The 21,058-nt window shown below is 36.2% G+C and overlaps 1 protein-coding gene across 1 annotated transcript in view; it reads left to right on the forward strand.

Moving 5' to 3' along the window:
* Positions 1-10,330: 10,330 nt before the first annotated feature.
* Positions 10,331-21,058, forward strand: part of LOC145286565 (tyrosine-protein phosphatase non-receptor type 11-like) — a 40,384-nt gene continuing 29,656 nt past the window's right edge. Inside the window, exon 1 of the mRNA XM_080135449.1 lies at positions 10,331-10,468. Coding sequence (XP_079991575.1) covers positions 10,331-10,468 — 138 coding nt within the window. The remainder of the gene's footprint in view (positions 10,469-21,058) is intronic.

Consider the following 21,058-nt stretch of genomic DNA (forward strand, 5'->3'; position numbering starts at 1 on the left):
GAGAGCATTGTTATGGCCACTGCGAAGAAGGTGAGCTCTCTCTACCGTGCTAGAAAACTACTGACACCTGAAAGTATCCTGTACCTCTATAAGGCCACCATTCTCCCATGTATGGAGTATTGTTTTCACATTTGGGCTGGTGCATTTGCTGGTAGTCTCTCCCTCCTGGACAGGGTTCAAAAGAGAGTCGCCAATCTGATAAATCCTGAACTGTCATCTGAGCTTCAACCTTTGTCCCATCAACGAAATGTTGCATCCCTCTGCCTGTTCTACAAATATTTTAATGGTGAATGCTCTGATAAACTACAAGCACTTTACCCCCTTGATATAAACACCTCTGACAAACCCAACAAGCAACTGAATCCCACCCCTACACAGTAGAGATCCCTAGGTGTTAGAAAGCCTTCTACTCCAATTGTTTCTTCCCCAGAACTGCTAAACTTTGGAACTCGCTTCCAGGATTCTGCTTTCCCAACTGTACTGACATGCAAAAGTTCAAGTATAATGTGAACAGACATCTTGCTGCTCATCTCCCTTTATAATGTCCCTGCAACTTATGTTCCCGATAGTTGTCCACTACTTAAAAGTGGCACTGTGCCTTGCTTGGGGTGAAAATTGAAGAAAAAAATAATAATAAAAAAGTACTTTGTTAAAACTCCTTGGCTTAACATTTACAAGGAAAATGAGTTGGAACAGATATATCGATGGTATTTCCAAGGCTGCTGCAAAGCAGGTAGGCCCTGTCTACCGTGCTAGAAAATTACTTACGCCTGAGAATGTTCTGTACGTCTACAAGGCCACCATTTGGCCATGTATGGAGTATTGTTGCCACATTTGGGTTACTAGTCTCTCACTCTTGGACAGAGTTCAAAAGAGAGTCACCAACTTAATAAGTCCCGCACTGTTAGCTCGATTTAAACCTCTCGACCATCAACAAAATATTGCCTCGCTCTGCCTGAGTTACAAGTATTTTAATGGTAGGTGCTCCGAAGAACTACAAGTCTTTATACCCCTTTAACATAAATATCCCCGACAAACTCAACAAGCAGCAAAATCCCACCCCTACAAAGTGGAGATGGCCAGATGCCAGAAGCCTTTTACTCTAATAGTTTCTTCCCTAGGACTGCTAGACTTTGGAATTCCCTTTCTGGTTCCTGTTTCCCTGACTGTACTGACATGCAGAAGTTTAAATGTAATGTAAACAAACATTTTGCTGCTCAACTCTCTTAAAATTAAAGTGAAAGACGTAGACCTAGAAAAAAAGGAAAAAAGCTTAGTGGAAATATGTATTTGTTTAAATTTTTCGTAACTAACGATTAAATATCAGTATACTGGCCAGAAGAATATACCATGGTCCGTACATCCGGATGTAAACTAGACGTTAACAGAAATAACATACATAAAAAATAAAATAAAAATAAATGAATACTGAACTTTTTATGGTTAAAAAAAGAAATGCTTTGTAGCTTTTGAACCTTATGCATATCATGAAAGTAGGCCGAACTAATTGTATGGATATAAAAAGCGTTTTTTAAAGAATTTATGAAAATTTATTCGCTGCATTTACTGAAATTTACATGATATAAAACTTTTTATTAGAGCGCTACTGTTACTCTCTTGAGCTATTACAAAAACCTTCTGAGTTATAATAAATTTATATGTACAAATTCTAAATATAAATATATACAGTTACAATATTTTTTTTTTTTTTACACAGTGATCACCACTTATCAAGGCCAGAAAGCCACTCAGGGATAAGGGTTATTGCAAGTACATTACGTACAATATAACATTTTTTTTTCTCGATATTTTCATTTTTTAATGTCTCGATTAAACTATACAAGTACCAACAGATTTTTATACAAATACGTAATCAGGACTCTACTTGTACATCTGCAAACGCTGCTCTACACAAGATTTTTTTTGTTCCAATGACAAAATTCGACAGGCATTTCCCTCGCCTCATGGTTTTTTCAAACTAGAATTGTTTTACTGAAATGCCATGTCTGTCATAGTAAAGATGACCCCCTAATCAACAGAGTAAAACTAATTGAGGTGAACCTCTAATATGTATAAATTGAAACTGCAGATGCAAGACAGTCAACAGTCTCCTTTAGAAATCTCACCCTACCTGGTAATACTTTGGAAGATACTACTGCAATTGGGAATTGGGAATATCCAGTTTACAAAACCAGCCCAATTAAGCTGGGTGATCAAACTCTATGTACATACAGTTCAGATACTCTTCTGAATGAATCTAACTATCCTTAGGGACCCTACTCTACATCTGATTCTGAAGATAGGCTGATATCATGAAAAGATCCTCACTCAATTCATGAGACTGACACTCACTCTTGGGACACCCAGTATTCGAAGCATATAAAAAACAGTGACGCTTCAAGGTTAGATCCTTTATGCAAGGGCTCATTAATCAGAATAACTTTCACTCACCATCTGGTCTAGATAGCCCAAGTTGGCCTGAATAATGAAGATGCTCCCAAAGGACCCACAGAATGCCAAGGTCGTGGTTTATTCATACTCTACGTATGAGTAGGTTGGTGGGGGAGAATGTATTATTAAATGATTTCTACGACCTGCTCTTCCACCTCTAGTACAATACATATTTCCTGAGCAGTATTATACAAACTAAGCAAGAATTAATCTTCTGCTTTTGTATAGACCAATAAGTCTCCTGTGTGTTATGAGTAAGTTGCTGGAATCCATATTAAATAGAGAAATAGTCAACCACTTCAGTAGGAATAACCTTCTTAGTGACACACAATATGGTTTCCGCTCTGCAAGATCTACCGCAGATGTGCTGACGGTTATATCCCACAGGATTAGTGAATCTCTTGACAAAGGCTTCCTTTCTAGGGCAATTGCTCTTGACATATCAAAGGCCTTCGACAAGGTATGGCATAAGGGTCTACTTCACAAGATTTCCAGCTACGGTATAACTGGAAATGTTTTCTCAATCATTAAATCATTTCTCTCCGATAGGCTCATAAGAGCAGTGGTAGATGGACAAAAATCGGAGGCCTGCAATATAAATGCTGGAATCCCTCAGGGGTCAATCCTAGGCCCAACTCTCTTCCTGATCTATATCAATGACCTCCCTAAACACATACTTAAATCATTCGTTGACATCTATGCTGATGACACGACCATCTACGGCAACACATCAAAGGCTGTAAATGACAAAGTTCTCTCTGATTCTCTCTCCTCTGATCTCGAGCGCGTGGTTCAGTGAGGGAAGATGTGGCTGGTTACCTTTAATGCATCCAAAACCAAACTCCTATCCTTACATCATCAACGCTCTGATCCCCAGCTGGCATCAATTGTGATGGATGGCTCTTGTCTGGGTGAGGCCCCGTGTTTTGACAAGCTTCTGGGTTTGACCTTTACTCCTGATCTGAAATGGAACACGTACATCAAGTCTGTTGCCAAGGTCGCTGGAAAGATGGTGGGATCCTTCTACCGCTCCAGAAGATATCTCACTACTGATGCAATTCTCTATCTATATAAAAGCCAAGTACGTCCAAGGATGGAATACTGTTGCCATATCTGGGCAGGAGCTGCTAAAATAGCCTATCCTGCCTTGACAGAGTACAAAATAGACTTCGTGGCTTAGTGGGGGATGCTCTTTTCTCTTCCCTGCAACCTCTCTCCCACAGAAGAGACGTTGCGAGCCTATCCTTGTTTTATCGTTATTTCCATGGCAGGTGCTCGTCTGAACTCTAATCTCTGGTCCCCCCTCGCCAATCTTTCACGAAAAACACCCGTCTAGCTCAATCCACTGTGAAAAATTTCCCCAACTCTATATCTGTGCCTAAATCAAAACGCGGATTCCATGAACAAAGCTTCTTTCTTAGAACTGCACGCCTGTGGAACTCTGTTCCGTCTACCTGCTTTCCACCGGACTACAACTTGGATGTCTTCAAGTCCGATGTTAACAAATTCCTAATCAACCGCCCCCTTAAGTAAACACTTCATCAAATCTCCACATTAACGTAATGTACTTGCAATAACCCTTATCCCTGAGTGGCTTCCTGGCCTTGAGAAGTGGTTATCACTGTGTAAAAAAAAAAAACTTCGAATTAATGATGAATAAAGCTTTTCTAAAGTTAAATCTAGTCTCGATCTTACATTACATTCTCCAGTTGAGAAGGATTTTTCTTTCACTGACTGATAGAAAAGATTCATAACATATACTATACTTTGATCGCAGCCGAAATTTTTATTTTAGGCATGAAATTAGCTTATGAACGGTACATTTTACCTTACTTTATTATCAAGTTCTGCTACTCGACAATAATTTCCTTTTGTTTTAACCAATGTTTAAAAATCAAGTGTAAATATCACGTGATACATTTTTATTTTATTCTTTTGTGCAGAAGTTTTGAGGGTTTTTCTTTTTAATTTTAAAAATAAAATAAAATGTTGTTTATATTTATTTCCCATTAACGACCAGAAGAAAATATGGCTCTTAAAATTAAACAAATTAGAGGAGAATATTCAAGGGAGGTAATTAATAAAAAATTTTCTTGCAATTATTTATCTCCCCTAGATCGTTTCCTAGATGATTGCGTTGAAACACCTGGAACTTTTAACATATGAAGTAATAAATATATTCTGATATATGTTTTGAAAATGGATATTTTATAATCTCTAAAACTAATCTCAATTTTTATATTAATAAAATTATTATGAAATGTAAAAATATATATTTACTCGAGTTTTATTAATATTATAAATATTTTTTTCAAATGCCTTTGAAAATGAGAATACACTCTGACAGTGACTTTCTTCCTATCGATCTGAGGTGTGATTATTCAGTCCTAGGTGATTCAGCTTTATTTTCTTTTTGAGTTATTGCAAATCCTTTGGGGTGTTTTACCAGATAATGTAGTTGACGCTGATCAGACATTTTTTGCATATTATTTATTTATTTGCATGTTGGTACTGTCAAGGAAAAAAGGAAGGAATTCCCAGTGATAGAGGCTAACTCAGCTCCCTCAGAATGTGGCTCTGCAAGTTGAAGCTCTCCAATTAGGGAGCAGCAAAAGGGTCTGAATGTGGTGATTCCCTCCTGTTACAGAGGCCTGCCTGATTCTACCAAAAAGTAGCTTTCCTATCAGGAACTGGAACTTCTCCAACAAGGGAGCAAAGAAGAAAAAAATCATTTTCACATAATGTGACAATTCCCTCCACTTTGCACCTCCTCTGGTAGTTCACTGTGTTCCATCCAGACCGTCAATCCCAGCACCCGTGCACTGTCCTTCAACCGCTCCGGGTTCTTGCACTCCAACCCGAACTGCGCTAGGTGTTCTCTTACATGGGTCGCAGGCACCACGTCCTTGTTGACAAAAATGTCATCGATGTAAGCAGATGCTGCGCGGCTTACAACTTCTTCCTGAGACAGTACTTCGCTGACAATTGCTCTCATGATCAAGGGAGCCACATTCAAACCGAACCCCAGATGGGTCAGGCAATATTTTTTCCCATCGATTTCCACAGTCTGGTATGGCCACAGTGTCTCATGGACCCGGACTTGTAGGTATACTCTCCTGAGGTCCAGTAGAGACACGTTAGCATCTTTTTTTCTCCATTTGCGCAGCTTAGCCACACAAACATCTGCGTTGGCCATAAACGTGTCTATGTAATGATTTAGCTCCCGGTAGTCCACTTTGGCTTTGTTCTGCTCCATCACAGCCACCAGGGGAATTAGGCCTTTGGGAGGTCCCAATTTATCCTCTGGGTACGGCACAAGCCAACCATTATCTATCTAGGTGCGGAGCTCCTGCATGTATTCTTCATGGATTTCTGCTTGCACTGGGTATTCTGACACTCGATTGTGTAGTCTTTCAGGGGGGTGGTCCTCAGACCACTTCCACGATGCGGTCCACGTTCGATTTTGATGATCAAAGGTGGCGGTGAAATCTGGTTCATTAATAGAAATGGCTATGCATTTAATATTTTTCCTGTCGCCCAGCCGCACTGATCCTGTAGGGTTAACAACGACACTGCCCAGAGCTTTTATGCCGTCGATCCCTAGAAGTAAGTCGAACCCCAGCGGTCTGCCATGCACCACCAACACATCGATTCTGGCAGACACACCTTCGTCAGTAGACACAGAGACCACTCCAACACTGCAGCACGCATGGGACATTCCACCAATCGTTTTGACATCTACGTTCGTTTTTCTCCAAGACCAACACCGGTCTGCATGTAAAATAGTCCTAGAGCATCCTGTATCAATAAGCGCCAAACATCGCGTCCCGTCAACATGGATGCTTATCACCGGGAGCGTCGTGCTCGCATCTTGGTGGAGAAGGAGACTGGTGCTTATGCATCCTCCCCGTGCTCATTTCCCGAGCAATTCCGAGCCCAATGTCCACTCTCACCGCAACGGTTACACCGTGTTCCACGTTTTCGACAGTCCTTTGCAAAGTGGCCTTTCATATTGCACTTGAAACAGGTCACACTAACAGGAATATTCTGGGCCCTGTGGTTGTTGGGTGAGCATGTGGCCGCAACCACGTCCTGATTGTGTTCCCCAGTCATCATCAAAATTCTTGCTCTCGACATTAGTTCCCCCATGGTCAGGACTTTGATGTTCGGCACCTGTTGAAGAGCAATTGAGATAGCGTCAGGGAACCCAGTGACGAAAGTCAATTTTGTGAGTCTCTCTAAGCCACCTCCTGTGAATCCGGCCAATCCAACCAACTGCCTGATTTTGTTGGCGTAAACATCCACATGTTCGCCAGCCCATCTAACCATAGTTATTTTTCTGTATGCTGCAAACGCGTCGTCGGTAAATGCCTCCTTAAATCGGACCTCAATCTGGTCTATTTCTCTTTGATCGTCCTCCTTCATTTACATGTAAAGGGCCAGTGCATCACCTTCCAGATATAAAGGTAGCAAACTCGCTACATCATCCACCTGCTGAAGTTGTGCAACAAGTCTCACTTTTTTTCAGCCACGCTACAATGTCTCCCTCGCTAGAGAGCGGCTTGATAATATCGCTGCTTATCCGCACCTTCGCCATAGTCAGGCCGAAATAGCTTGAAACAAGAATGTAGTAGGCAAAACAAACAAAAAAAAATACAACTAAAAACAGACGGAAAAAAAACTCGCTTCTCGCAGACACGTGGGTCATAACAAGCACAATCTACTCGCCAGAATCACCTACACACAATCTGCAGAACGCTCCCTCTCCTTTCCAGTGTCCTGCCTTTATAGCGGCCGGGAACGACATATTTGCATAATCGCGTGAGAGCAGACGTGATTCAACGATAATTACATTGGGTAAACGCTAATAAAAGCCCATGGACGCCATCTTGGAACTCTCTCTTTCGCTCAGCCCAAAACAGACGTATCCGAGGTAAGCTCTCTATTTCTCATTTTGGTTACTGCTAATTCTGCTATAATTTCCCTAAGAGAATTTCCATTTCCAAGAGCAGTGATCAGAAAGCCACAGTAAGGAAGTCCATTTGGAGGGAAGACTATAAAGAAAAAGATTTCTCCACAAGAATACAAGGAACTGTATCTATCAAAGTATAAACAGTACGTAGAAGGTAATGTACTTCAGCCAGTCCAAGATTCATGGGAGGCGATTGAGGACAGTGTTTTGTCTGTGGTTGCTTCAGAATAAAAAGGAGAACATGTTGGAGCTCTTCAAAAACTCAACACCTCAGCAACTTACATCTGCCAGAGGACCTTTACCTCAAAGAATGAAGCAGAATAACTATCTCTAAAAGAAATGAAGAGTGGGAGAGTGAGGCTTCAACCTGAATACCAAGGTAGGAAGAGAATTCAGGTTCACATTTTTAATGCACCAGTTAAGTTATTTGTGAAGTTTCACAGGAACATACTTCAGCCAGTTTGGGGATGTGAAACATGTGCACCAATTAATGCTATGCAGGCACCATATTTCCAGTAGCCGGAATATAATGGTCATCATGAAAGTCGCACTACTGGTTTTGCCAGAAGCAAGACCACATGGCAAAAGCTGCCCACAAAAAACATCCCCAAGCAAACGAGTGAAACAGGCAGCCACAGTCACAGTGGTTGCTTCAGAATAAAAAGAAAATCACCTCTTGAAACTCTAAAAGGAGAACATGTTGGAGCTCTTCAAAAAACTCAACACCTCAGCAACTTACATCTGCCAGAGGACCTTTACCTCAAAAACTGAAGCAGAATAACCATAGCCGGAATATAATGGTCATCATGAAAGTTGTTGTCTGCACTACTGGTTTTGCCAGAAGCAAAACCACATGGCAAAAGCTGCCCACAAAAAACATTCCCAAGCAAACGAGTGAAACAGGCAGCCACAGTCACAGTATAGTGCCACTTCCAACTGCTATGCTAGTACAGCCTCAAGGCCAGTAGAGCCCTTGTAAAGAGCAAAGGAGGGGGAGAGGACAGTGGTGAGCAAAGAGTAGAACACAACTACTTTTGCCACAGTCTCCCCACCCGCAGAACCATCGGCAACTGCAGAATCAGCAGCAGAAAACATTAGAATGTCAGCATACTATAAAACTAGCAGGGGACAAAATGAAAATAAAACACATGAAGAGAAGAAAGAACCAAGTGAAGAGGAGGCTCACAAATATATGCTCTTCACATGCACCTCGGTTCAGAAAAAGAAAATAAAAATTAGAAAAAGAGGATGGGAAGCAAGGGTCAAGAAAGTTTGTGCTTTTTTTTCAGGAATTTGGTGTGCTCATCCCGTGTCTAAAGTACGTAGTTAATGAAAGATTGAAAGAAAAAGGATGATAAGCAAAGGTTTAGAAAGATTGTGCAGTTCCCTATAGAAACACACACTATCTCTGATACAACTAAAACCTATAATCATGCAGTCTACTCTCACCCCTAGAAAAACAATGCAGGAATAACACATGCCCACTCTCTGCAAATACCGTCTCAAACACAACACATGCAACAACACCTGCCTCCACACTGCATTTACCAAACCAACCATCACTCTCGATGTGATCAAATCAAGTCAGAAACAAAATGGAATCAATTCATGTGAAATTCTTGTGAAAAAACCTTTTAAATTAAGAAGCGACATTTGCAAAATTCACTTTCTACTTTTAACCATGGGTTTGTACTTCCATCAGAAAATTAACTTGAAACCTCTCAAACTTCCATCAAATATGAAGAAAAATGTCAAGGAATCCACCACAACAAGTGTAAGGCTTTCAGTCGTTCACAGGAACTCTAGCTGATAAATGCTGGATGCTGGCAAGTGAACCATGTTAGGAACAAAACTTTGCAAGGATAAAAACCTTTACCTTGATGGAGTTTTACCAGGATTGAAAGGAAAAGTTGCAATCTTGGTTCATCCCTCTTTTTATAGGACCTTAAAACTAACATTTCCTCGGATGCACAGCAGCCAGGATAGCAAAGAATTGACCACATTGAACATGATGCATAGAATCGTCGTCCTTTCGTTGGCAGACTCTGGAATAAGATGCAACACAGCAATCAAAGACATGCACTTGGTTTCATTTAGGAATTGTCAGATGTTGACCAGAAACTACGTCATATTTTCAGCATATGGAAATTTTCATCTGCTCGCAAAACATTCTGCCCATGAACATCAACATTGTCCATAGATATGCCAGGAAGTAGGGAGGAGGGGTACAGACTGTTTATGGTTAAAATTTCTGTAAAATGTTTGTGTTTTTAGTCATTGCTTTTCATCTGTCTAAAATTGTTTGAGAGAACATCTTTTTTTTAGGATTTCGATGTGATTATCCAGTGTCTGAAGAACATCGTTAATGAGAGATTCGAATTCTATCTTTGATCCAAATCTAGACAACGTCAGCAAGTATAGGTAAAGGGCTGGAGAGGTGTGAAACCAGCTTTGCTAACATAATGGCTCGAAGCAATCTTGTATCAATAATCTGGAGCAGTAAACAATATGCACAAATAGCATGTCTTCCTACCCAAATGACATATTCTACTTTACACTTGATAAGTCACTTGGACCATCAACTTGTTATAGCTTGGTTCTCTTAATTAGCCAGCTACAGGAAATTGAATAGCTCCCTGATGAAGATACAAGACTTTCGAGAAAACATACAACTATTTGTTTAGTAGATTTCGGTGGGAGTTAGTAATTGGTCAGCTTGAAAACTGAGCCAAGTAATGGCTGGTAGGAATACTGTAAGCACAAAACTAGCTAAGCATGACATGAGGTTAGCAAGTGAGGCTTAAGTAGTTGGGGAAAGGAAATTATCCAATAAAGCCATGAACTTTAACATAAGCATAAAAAAGTTTCCCATGTGGTTCAGATATATTTGAAAAGTCAAACATGTAGATGGACATAACTAAAAAGATTTTCAAGGGATTTCAAGAGTATTTTGAAGAGTACGTCACCCAACTGCCTCCTTGCCAAACTTCTCGGTCCAGTCCAATTTGGTTAGAAGCGCTGGTTGCAAAGATAGGATTAGAGAGTGTGAGATCTTGGCTATGTTGAAGTAGGTTGGCTGCAACAAATGGCTGGGACTTGACAGGTTGTCCTACAAATTGTATTTGAAGCTGTTGACATATTTGTATTGTTTTGATGGATATGTCCAACCACAATTCAAATTTTTGTCCTCCCCCAGTTCTTTAACCTTTTTTTCTCCCACGAATATCCTCCTTCAATTTAGAGATTGTCCAGCTTGTTTTAGATTCTGAACAAAGCAGAAAATAGTGAGAAATCTATTTTCTAGAAAAGCTTGAGAGAATATTACTCGCTAAGTTTTTGGTTTTATGTTCTTTCCTTACTCCTTATTTTATTCCAATTAAATCTTTTTATATAAATATATCTATTAAAACATAAGATTTATTAATAATTTTAAGGATATCATAAGTAGTACGGCCTCCTCTGGTAAATGTGGTATTGTAGTGACTGTTGTCTAAGGATGAACAACGACATCGATTTACCCCCACATTTTGATGGCCTTGTGCCTGATTTGTTCCGAATCTAATTTTTTATATTTTGTGCAAGTAAATAATTCAAAGTGAAATATTTGTTCTGGCAATGAAAAAGTATGAATTGTGAGAAATTGTCTCAGCCTACAAAGTAAAGTAGGAAGTGTACACAATTAGAAATAATCTCTGCCTAAGAACTGTCAGATATAAAGGGTGCTCATGAGGGTATTGCAGACTGTGAGAAAATAGTTCTGTTAATGACAGAATTGCAAACTGCAAGAAATAAATTCTAGCTATAAGGGAAGGGTTAACCGTGAGAAAAAATATTCTGCACATGAGGGAATTAAGAACTTTGAGACAAAATCTGTCTCCATGGGAAGTGTGAACTGTAAAAAATAAAATCTGCTTTTGACAGAACTCTGGACTGTGAGAAATAACTAATTATGAAGAAAGCGTGAACTGTGAGAAATAAATCCCACTTTTAAAAGGTGCGTTACTTGTAAAACATAAACTCCACCTATGATTGTAAAAAATAAACTCCACCTGTGATTGTAATAAATAAACTCCACCTATGATTGTAAAAAATAAACTCTGCCTGTGATTGTAAAAAATAAACTCTGCCTATGATTGTGAAAAATAAACTCTACCTATGATTGTGAAAAATAAACTCTGCCTATGATTGTAAAAAATAAATTCTACCTATGATTGTAAAAAATAAACTCTGCCTATGATTGTGAAAAATAAACTCTGCCTATGATTGTAAAAAATACACTCTGCCTATGATTGTAAAATATAAACTCTGCCTATGATTGTGAAAAATAAACTCTGCCTATGATTGTAAAAAATAAATTCTACCTATGATTGTAAAAAATAAACTCTGCCTATGATTGTGAAAAATAAACTCTGCCTATGATTGTAAAAAATAAACTCTATCTATGATTGTAATAAATTAACTCTGCCTATGATTGTGAAAAATAAATTCTGTCTATGATTTTAAAAAATAAACTCTGCCTATGATTGTGAAAAATAAACTCTGCCAATGATTGTACAAAATAAACTCTGCCTATGATTGTAAAAAATAAATTCTGCCTATGATTGCAAAAAATAAACTCTGCCTATGATTGTAAAAAATACACTCTACCTATGATTGTAAAAAATAAACTCTGCCTATGATTGTAAAAAATAAATTCTGCCTATGATTGTGAAAAATAAACTCTGCCTATGATTGTAAAAAATAAACTCTACCTATGATTGTAAAAAATAAACTCTGCCTATGATTGTAAAAAATAAACTCTACCTATGATTGTAAAAAATAAACTCTACCTATGATTGTACAAAATAAACTCTGCCTATGATTGTGAAAAATAAACTCTGCCTATGATTGTACAAAATAAACTCTGCCTATGATTGTAAAAAATAAACTCTACCTATGATTGTAAAAAATAAACTCTACCTATGATGGTAAAAAATAAACTCCACCTATGATTGTAAAAAATAAACTCTGCCTATGATTGTGAAAAATAAATTCTGCCTATGATTGTAAAAAATAAACTCTGCCTATGATTGTAAAAAATAAACTCTACCTATGATTGTAAAAAATAAACTCTGCCTATGATTGTAAAAAATACACTCTACCTATGATTGCAAAAAATAAACTCTGCCTATGATTGTGAAAAATAAATTCTGCCTATGATTGTAAAAAATAAACTCTGCCTATGATTGTAAAAAATAAACTCTGCCTATCATTGTAAAAAATAAACTCCACCTATGATTGTAAAAAATAAACTCTGCCTATGATTGTGAAAAATAAATTCTGCCTATGATTGCAAAAAATAAACTCTGCCTATGATTGTAAAAAATAAACTCTACCTATGATTGTAAAAAATAAACTCTGCCTATGATTGTAAAAAATACACTCTACCTATGATTGTAAAAAATAAACTCTGCCTAGGATTGTGAAAAATAAACTCTGCCTATGATTGTAAAAAATAAATTCTGCCTATGATTGTGAAAAATAAACTCTGCCTATGATTGTAAAAAATAAATTCTGCCTATGATTGTAAAAAATAAACTCTGCCTATGATTGTAAAAAATAAATTCTGCCTATGATTGTGAAAAATAAACTCTGCCTATGATTGTGAAAAATAAACTCTGCCTATGATTGTAAAAAATACACTCTACCTATGATTGTGAAAAATAAACTCTGCCTATGATTGTAATAAATAAACTCTACCTATGATTGTAAAAAATGAATTCTACCTATGATTGTGAAAAATAAACTCTGCCTATGATTGTAAAAAATAAACTCTACCTATGATTGTAAAAAATAAATTCTACCTATGATTGTGAAAACAAACTCTGCCTATGATTGTAAAAAATACACTCTACCTATGATTGTGAAAAATAAACTCTGCCTATGATTGTAAAAAATAAACTCTACCTATGATTGTAAAAAATAAATTCTACCTATGATTGTAAAAAATAAACTCTACCTATGATTGTGAAAAATAAACTCTACCTATGATTGTAAAAAATAAATTCTACCTATGATTGTGAAAAATAAACTCTGCCTATGATTGTAAAAAATACACTCTACCTATGATTGTGAAAAATAAACTCTGCCTATGATTGTAAAAAATAAACTCTACCTATGATTGTAAAAAATAAATTCTACCTATGATTGTAAAAAATAAACTCTACCTATGATTGTAAAAAATAAACTCTACCTATGATTGTAAAAAATAAACTCTGCCTATGATTGTACAAAATAAACTCTACCTATGATTGTAAAAAATAAATTCTGCCTATGATTGTGAAAAATAAAATCTACTTATCAGAAAGTATGAATTATGAAGAATGGAGAAGTCATTTTTTTTTCAATTCAATTTATTGGCAAAAAATAAAATCCTCGTGCTTCAATTGCAATGTAAGGAAAGATTGAGAGAAATTTACACAGAAAAGTATACAGTAGTCCAACACCTGTCCAAATTCACCTTGAATTGTTGCTTTATTATTGCATGTATTACATCACTTGAAAGACAATTCCAAATCCAGGGATTCTGATTGATCAAGTCTCCCTCTTCTAATTCAATTGAAATCGTTGATGAAATACATTCACATTGACATTATTCTAATGCAGGCGTGAATAATAGATCTTGATGTTTATTATAACGACCATGGAGAAGATTGTAGGCCAAAATAAGATCACTACTTAATCATTGACATTCAAGGGTTAAATTTTCTTGAGTTGTCTTTTATAGAATAAATCCAATAGACCCTGCACTGTGCGAATAGCTAGTGTAGGGGTGTAGAAGGAAGTGCATGTTTCATCTCACGTTCGGGTGTCACCAATTTGTAGGGGAAAAGAAGTTTAAGTAAAATTAAATCAATGTGCGGATGGATGTGTGTGTGCATAAGTGTGATTTTTGAGTGCCCGCGTGGTGTGTGTAATCACGGTGTTGACGACTTTGACAACAACGATGTTAGAAATAATTTCACATAGACGTCTTTCTAATGCAGGAGTGAATAATAGATCTGGATGTCTATTATAATGACCATGGAGGAGATTGTAGACCAAAATAAGATCACTACTTAATCATTGACACTCAAGGGACTACATTTTCTTGAAATTTGAAAGTTGCCTTTCATAGAATAGATCCAATAGATGCTGGATATCACATATAGAACAGTTATGAACCGTGAGAAATGAATACTGCTTATGAGCAAATCATCAACTGTTAGAAATAATTTTAGCCGATCAGGATTTACGAACTGTGAGAAATGAATTCTGCCTATGAAAAAATTAAGGACTGTGAGAAGCTATGATCATCATTTTAAATGTTGCCAATTCTAAACAAATTTGGAAATTAAGTTATTGAAATTATTCAAAAGTCAAGTTTTTTTCAGAAATTCAAATTTCATAAAGGATATTCAAGTTTACAATTTCACAAAACATCCTGCATGAATTGAATCCGATCTCAAAATAGGTCAGCAAAAATGTGCAGGCAGCACTTAAGATCTACTCAAGTACTTTAAAATGATATTGAAATGAGTTTTCAGAGTAAAACTCAACAGATGTTTTGATTTTGAAAACAAAAGAAAATTCAGCTTTAAGACCATCTATTATACAAAGGTCAATTGATATAGTTGTGTTTTTTTTTTTTAATTTGAGGATCATGAGTTGTGCAAATTTAGCTAAGAACAAAGTGTGGTATCTGTTCTGATATTACATTTAATCTTTTCTATTCTCGGTCAGTGAAGGAGACATTTTTCTAGACAAAGGCAATTTTTATGTCTGTTTCAATCCAATTTGTGGCTTTTGGAGAGCTGGATTTTTCTTTTTACATTAAAAATCGACGTTGTTTCTAACTCTGCTCCCATGGGGAGGTAATTAAATAGGAACTTATTCGAAAATAATGTTGGAAATGTGTTGAATTTTTCAATAGTTTATTTTAAGGTTCAGATGAAGTGGGGAATGGCAGGGCCTTATTTTTAGAGTGAGAACTGTTCCCACTACAAAACTAAAGGAGTGAGTAAATTCCTGTGTATATATATATATATATATATATATAGATATGTTTTTTTTTTATTACCGTTTTATCTGTTTGGTTACATATGTTTCAGATGATAGGATATAAGGGTTCATTAGGTAGGGGTTAAGTTATAGTTCAAAAGTCATAAAGGTCCAGGTAAGTTTTAGATAAAGAATGAGAAAAGTGGGAGTTTCTAGGATAATGTGTTGGGAGTTGTTACCTGGTTTAATACTCTAGTTTTGGGTGCTTGATATTAGGGGTCAGATTATCAGAGTTCCTAGAGCTAGAAATTGGTATAGGTCTGCACATACACATATATATATATAAAGCACAAGTATGTAGATATATACTTACATTTTTTTTTTTTTTACACAGAGATCACCACTTATCAAGGCCCGGAAGCCACTCAGGGATAAGGGTTATTGCAAGTACATTACGTTAGTGAGGAGATTTGATGAAGTGTTTACTTAAGGGGGCGGTTCATTAGGAATTTGTTAACATTAGACTTGAAGACATCCAAGTTGTAGTCCGGAGGGAAGCAGGCAGACGGAACAGAGTTCCACAGGCGTGCAGTTCTAAGAAAGAAGCTTTGTTCATGAAATCCGCGTTTTGATTTAGGCACAGATATAGAGTGGGGGAAATTTTTCACAGTGGATTCAGCTAGACGGGCGTTTTTCGTGAAAGATTGGCGAGGGGGGACCAGGGATTGGAGTTCAGACGAGCACCTGCCATGAAAATAACGATAAAACAAGGATAGGCTTGCAACGTCTCTTCTGTGGGAGAGGGGTTGCAGGGTAGAGAAAAGGGCATCCCCCACTAAACCACGAAGTCTATTTTGTACTCTGTCAAGGCATGATAGACTGTTTTTGGCAGCTCCTGCCCAGATATGGCAGCAGTATTCCATCCTTGGCCGTACTTGGCTTTTATATAGATAGAGAATTGCATCAGTAGTGAGATATCTTCTGGAGCGGTAGAAGAATCCCACCATCTTTCCAGCGATCTTGGCAACAGACTTGATGTACGTGTTCCATTTCAGATCAGGAGTAAAGGTCAAACCCAGAAGCTTGTCAAAACACGGGGCCTCACCCAGACGAGAGCCATCCATCACAATTGATGCCAGCTGGGGATCAGAGCGTTGATGATGTAAGGATAGGAGTTTGGTTTTGGATGCATTAAAGGTAACTAGCCACATCTTCCCCCACTGAACCACGCGCTCGAGATCAGAGGAGAGAGAATCAGATAGAACTTCGTCATTTACAGCCTTTGATGTATTGCCATAGATGGTCGTGTCATCAGCATAGATGTCAACGAATGATTTAAGTATGTGTTTAGGGAGGTCATTGATGTAGATCAGGAAGAGAGTTGGGCCCAGGATTGACCCCTGAGGGACTCCAGCATTTATATTGCAGGCCTCCGATTTTTGACCATCTACCACTACTCTTATGAGCCTATCGGAGAGAAATGATTTAATGATTGAGAAAACATTTCCAGTTATACCGTAGCTGGAAATCATGTGAAGTAGACCCTTATGCCATACTTTGTCGAAGGCCTTTGATATGTCAAGAGCAATTGCCCTAGAAAGGAAGCCTTTGTCAAGAGATTCACTAATCCTGTGGGATATAACCGTCAGCACATCTGCGGTAGATCTTGCAGAGCGGAAACCATATTGTGTGTCACTAAGAAGGTTATTCCTGCTGAGGTGGTTGACTATTTCTCTATTTAATATGGATTCCAGCAACTTACTCATAACACAGAGAAGACTTATTGGTCTGTACTGAGAGGGAGATGACTTATCACCTGAATTCTTAAATACAGGGCAAACATATATATATGTGGACATACTGAGTCAACTGTAAATGGTTATATAGGTGGAAGTAAAGATAAAAATAATAAAATAATATTAATAAGTATACAACAGACGTATACTTATATGTGTAGAGAATTATAATAGTAATTAGTAAGTGGGGGATAGTTGAATACATGTACAGATAAATGTGTAAATGATAAAAGATAAGTGAATGAATAAGGGGTGTAAGATGGATAGTGGAATATATATATATATATATATATATATATATATATATATATATATATATATATATATATATATTCGCGCATATTTTATTGAAGAGGATCTTCGTTCTTCTTTTTATGATCTTTCTTTCGAATTTTTCTTGTTTTCGTACAAGTATTTTTGTTGTGGAATCCAAAGTTCTTATAAAGTCCCCTAGTTTACCGAACGTTTTCGGTCCCGAATGTTTTCGGTCTGTAACACGATAAAGGTGAAGAGGAAGGGAAAAAAAAGGAGAAAAAAAATTTCAAATTAGGCGAAACTACACATAGTAAATTAGTAATAAAATGGTCAATCGAGACCGAAAACGTTCCTCTTCAATAAAATATGCGCGAATAATATATCTATCTATCTATCTATCTATCTATCTATCTATCTATCTATATATATATATATATATATATATATATATATATATAAAATAAAGTAAAATATGGTATAGGGTATGAGATGGAGGAGAATATATCAGAAAATAAATAGAAATGCTTGTCTTTCTCCCATTAGTTCTTAGTGTTAGTTCTTGTCTTTCTCTTTATTTCCAGCTACCCACGTCTTCAAAGTATTACCCATCTTGCACCCTTCTCTTATTTTCCAGTTCTTCCTTGTCTCTCTCTCTCTCTCTCTCTCTTTCTCTCTCTCCCCTCCCTCTATTCTTATCGGTGTCTGGCTTAATATCTTAAACTCCCCCTCGCACCTACCATCTTCTTATGTTTATTAAATCTTAAAACTTAACTGTTGTCGAATTAGAATTTAAATTCTCCCCCACCTCTTTTTTTCTTGTGCTTCTTCTAATATCGTTTTTCTGATCATAATAATCATTTCTGTCAAGTCTGATGAAGTTGCTGGGTCGTTGATACGATTTGGTAACCGAAATATATGTAACTAGGCAGATTAAACGGTTATAAAAAAAATATATATATATTTGTTCTACAATAGTACTGAGCACTTTCACCAGGTTTTACTAATTACCATTTTTGCTATATATATATATATATATATATATATATATATATATATATATATATGAAAATTGGGTTCGAGTGAGAGAAAATCTTTTTGGTGCTCCGTTTGTTGTTGGTTAGAAAGTTAGTATAATTTTGTGGGGTTTTTTTTTTGGGGGGGGATAATATAATAACTCAAGGGCTTCAGAGTTATAGTTATTGATAAGTTCATGGGCAATGGCAATTTGCCGCTTAATTAAATTAACTCTCAAATTCCGAGTGTTAGTTTCACCTTGAGCTGCTGCGTCATGCAAATTAAATTCAGTATATTAAGGCAACATCTTCTCATTACAAACAAATGTTATTGAGGAGCACGGAATTCTGTTTTATTATCTTCCTTTTCATCTTCTCCAATCTTTGAATAGTTTCTTTTTGTGTTTTTATTTTCCAAATTGTGTAAGTTGGATTCATAGCGAGCGCTTTCGACAGAGATACCTCTATCATCCTCAGGCATGTTGTAGAAATTATGTCTTTTTCTTTTTCCTAATTATATATGTACATATTTTTATCATGGTCATGTGGTGGCTTATTATGAATTAGGTGGGCGGACCTTTTATTATTTTTATGTTATATATAAAGTATATTAATTTATTGTATATAGAAGATTTCAAATTTTAAATATGTACATATGTATATATACAATAAATTGATATACTCTATATATAACATTAAAAATTTTAAACAAATAAATAGATACAAATATTGGTTTTATATTTTGGAGTCTGTATCGAGATGATCAGATATAAGGGTTCATTAGGTAGGGGTTAACTTATGGTTCAAAAGTCATAAAAGTTCAGGTAAGTTTTAGATAAAGAATAAAAGAAGTGGGAGTTTCTAGGATAATGTGTTGGGGGTTGTTACCTGGTTTAATACTCGAGTTTGGGGTGCTTGATATTAGGGGTCAGATTATCAGAGTTCCTAGAGCTAGAAATTAGTATATGTGTGCACATACACATATATATATAAAGCACAAGTATGCAGATATATACTTACATATATATATATATATATATATATATATATATATATATATATATATATATATATATATATATATATATGGGCATACTGAGTCAACTGTAAATGGTTATATAGGTGAAAGTAAAGATAAAAATAATAAAATAATATTAATAAGTATACAACAGACGTATACTTATATGTGTAGAGAATTATAATAGTAATTAGTAAGTGGGGGATAGTTGAATACATGTACAGATAAATGTGTAAATGATAAAAGATAAGTGAATGAATAAGGGGTGTAAGATGGATAGTGGAATATATATATATATATATATATATATATATATATATATATATATATATATATATATATATATATATATATAATTTAAAGGAGATTAGAACAATTGTCTAAAGAGCAGAGTGTATTTTAATGTAATAGTGAAATTACTAGTTTAATTAAAATACAGGAAAGAAAAAGTGCTCGTTATCAATCACATTACTAAATATTATATATATATATATATATATATATATATATATGTTTTTTTTTTTTTACCGTTTTATCTGTTTGGTTACATATGTTTCAGATGTTGGACCATGTTTACGATCTAACAGCCTCGTCAGACCTTACAGAAGTGGTTGTTAGTAATTGGAAGAAGTGTTTTAGAAGAAATACGAAAAAAAGGGGAGGGAAGGGGGGTTGAGGTAGGAGATAATAAGGGGGGACGGGTATTGACAATATTTCAGTTTTGAAGGTTAAGATACATTAGATTGTATTGTGTGTTGTGTGGTCAGCAGATTCAGGTAGGCGTGGGTGGAAATATATGGATATAGGGAGGGGGAGAAAGGGGATGGTAAAGAAAAAAGTGGGGGTAAGGACAGGGGGGGAGTTTCAATTTTTAGGTTTTAAATTTTAACTGCATTTTGCTTGTTCCGCAAGATATATTAAATAGATGAGAGAGAGAGAGACAGAGAAAGGGAGAGCGAGAGGGAGAGCGAGAGGGAAAGAGAGAGAGAGAGAGAGAGAGAGAGGGGGAAAGGGTTAGTGTAGATGTCATGTTTATGATAAGTATAGGGTTCATTTAAAATTTTCGTAGTCGCTATACGCCGATTTGTTCATTTCAGTTTACAATGGGTTGTTTATTTTAACATACACTAACGCACGTGCAAATACGCATACATATACATGTATATATGTGTTTATATGTGTGTTGTGTGTGTATGTATCAGCGATGCATTTAACACTGAAAATAAACTTAAACGTAACCACTGCCCAAAGCACCATGTTAGGAGCCCACCCCGTATATATGTGAAATTAACGATGCGCACACCTAACCTCTTATTATTAACTGCACCCATGTATTTACTTATTTATTATTATTTATTATTAATTATTTATTTATCTTAACGTTACTGTATTTACTTGGTATAAATATATACATGTCTGTATATATATATATATATATATATATATATATATATATATATATATATGCATGCCCAAAGCACCATGTTAGGGTCCCACCCCGTATATATGTGAACTTAATGATGCATCTACCTAA

Source organism: Euprymna scolopes, chromosome 10 (assembly GCF_053919585.1).
Source record: "Euprymna scolopes isolate OS-2025 chromosome 10, ASM5391958v1, whole genome shotgun sequence".
Classification (NCBI taxonomy): Eukaryota; Metazoa; Mollusca; class Cephalopoda; order Sepiida; family Sepiolidae; genus Euprymna; species Euprymna scolopes.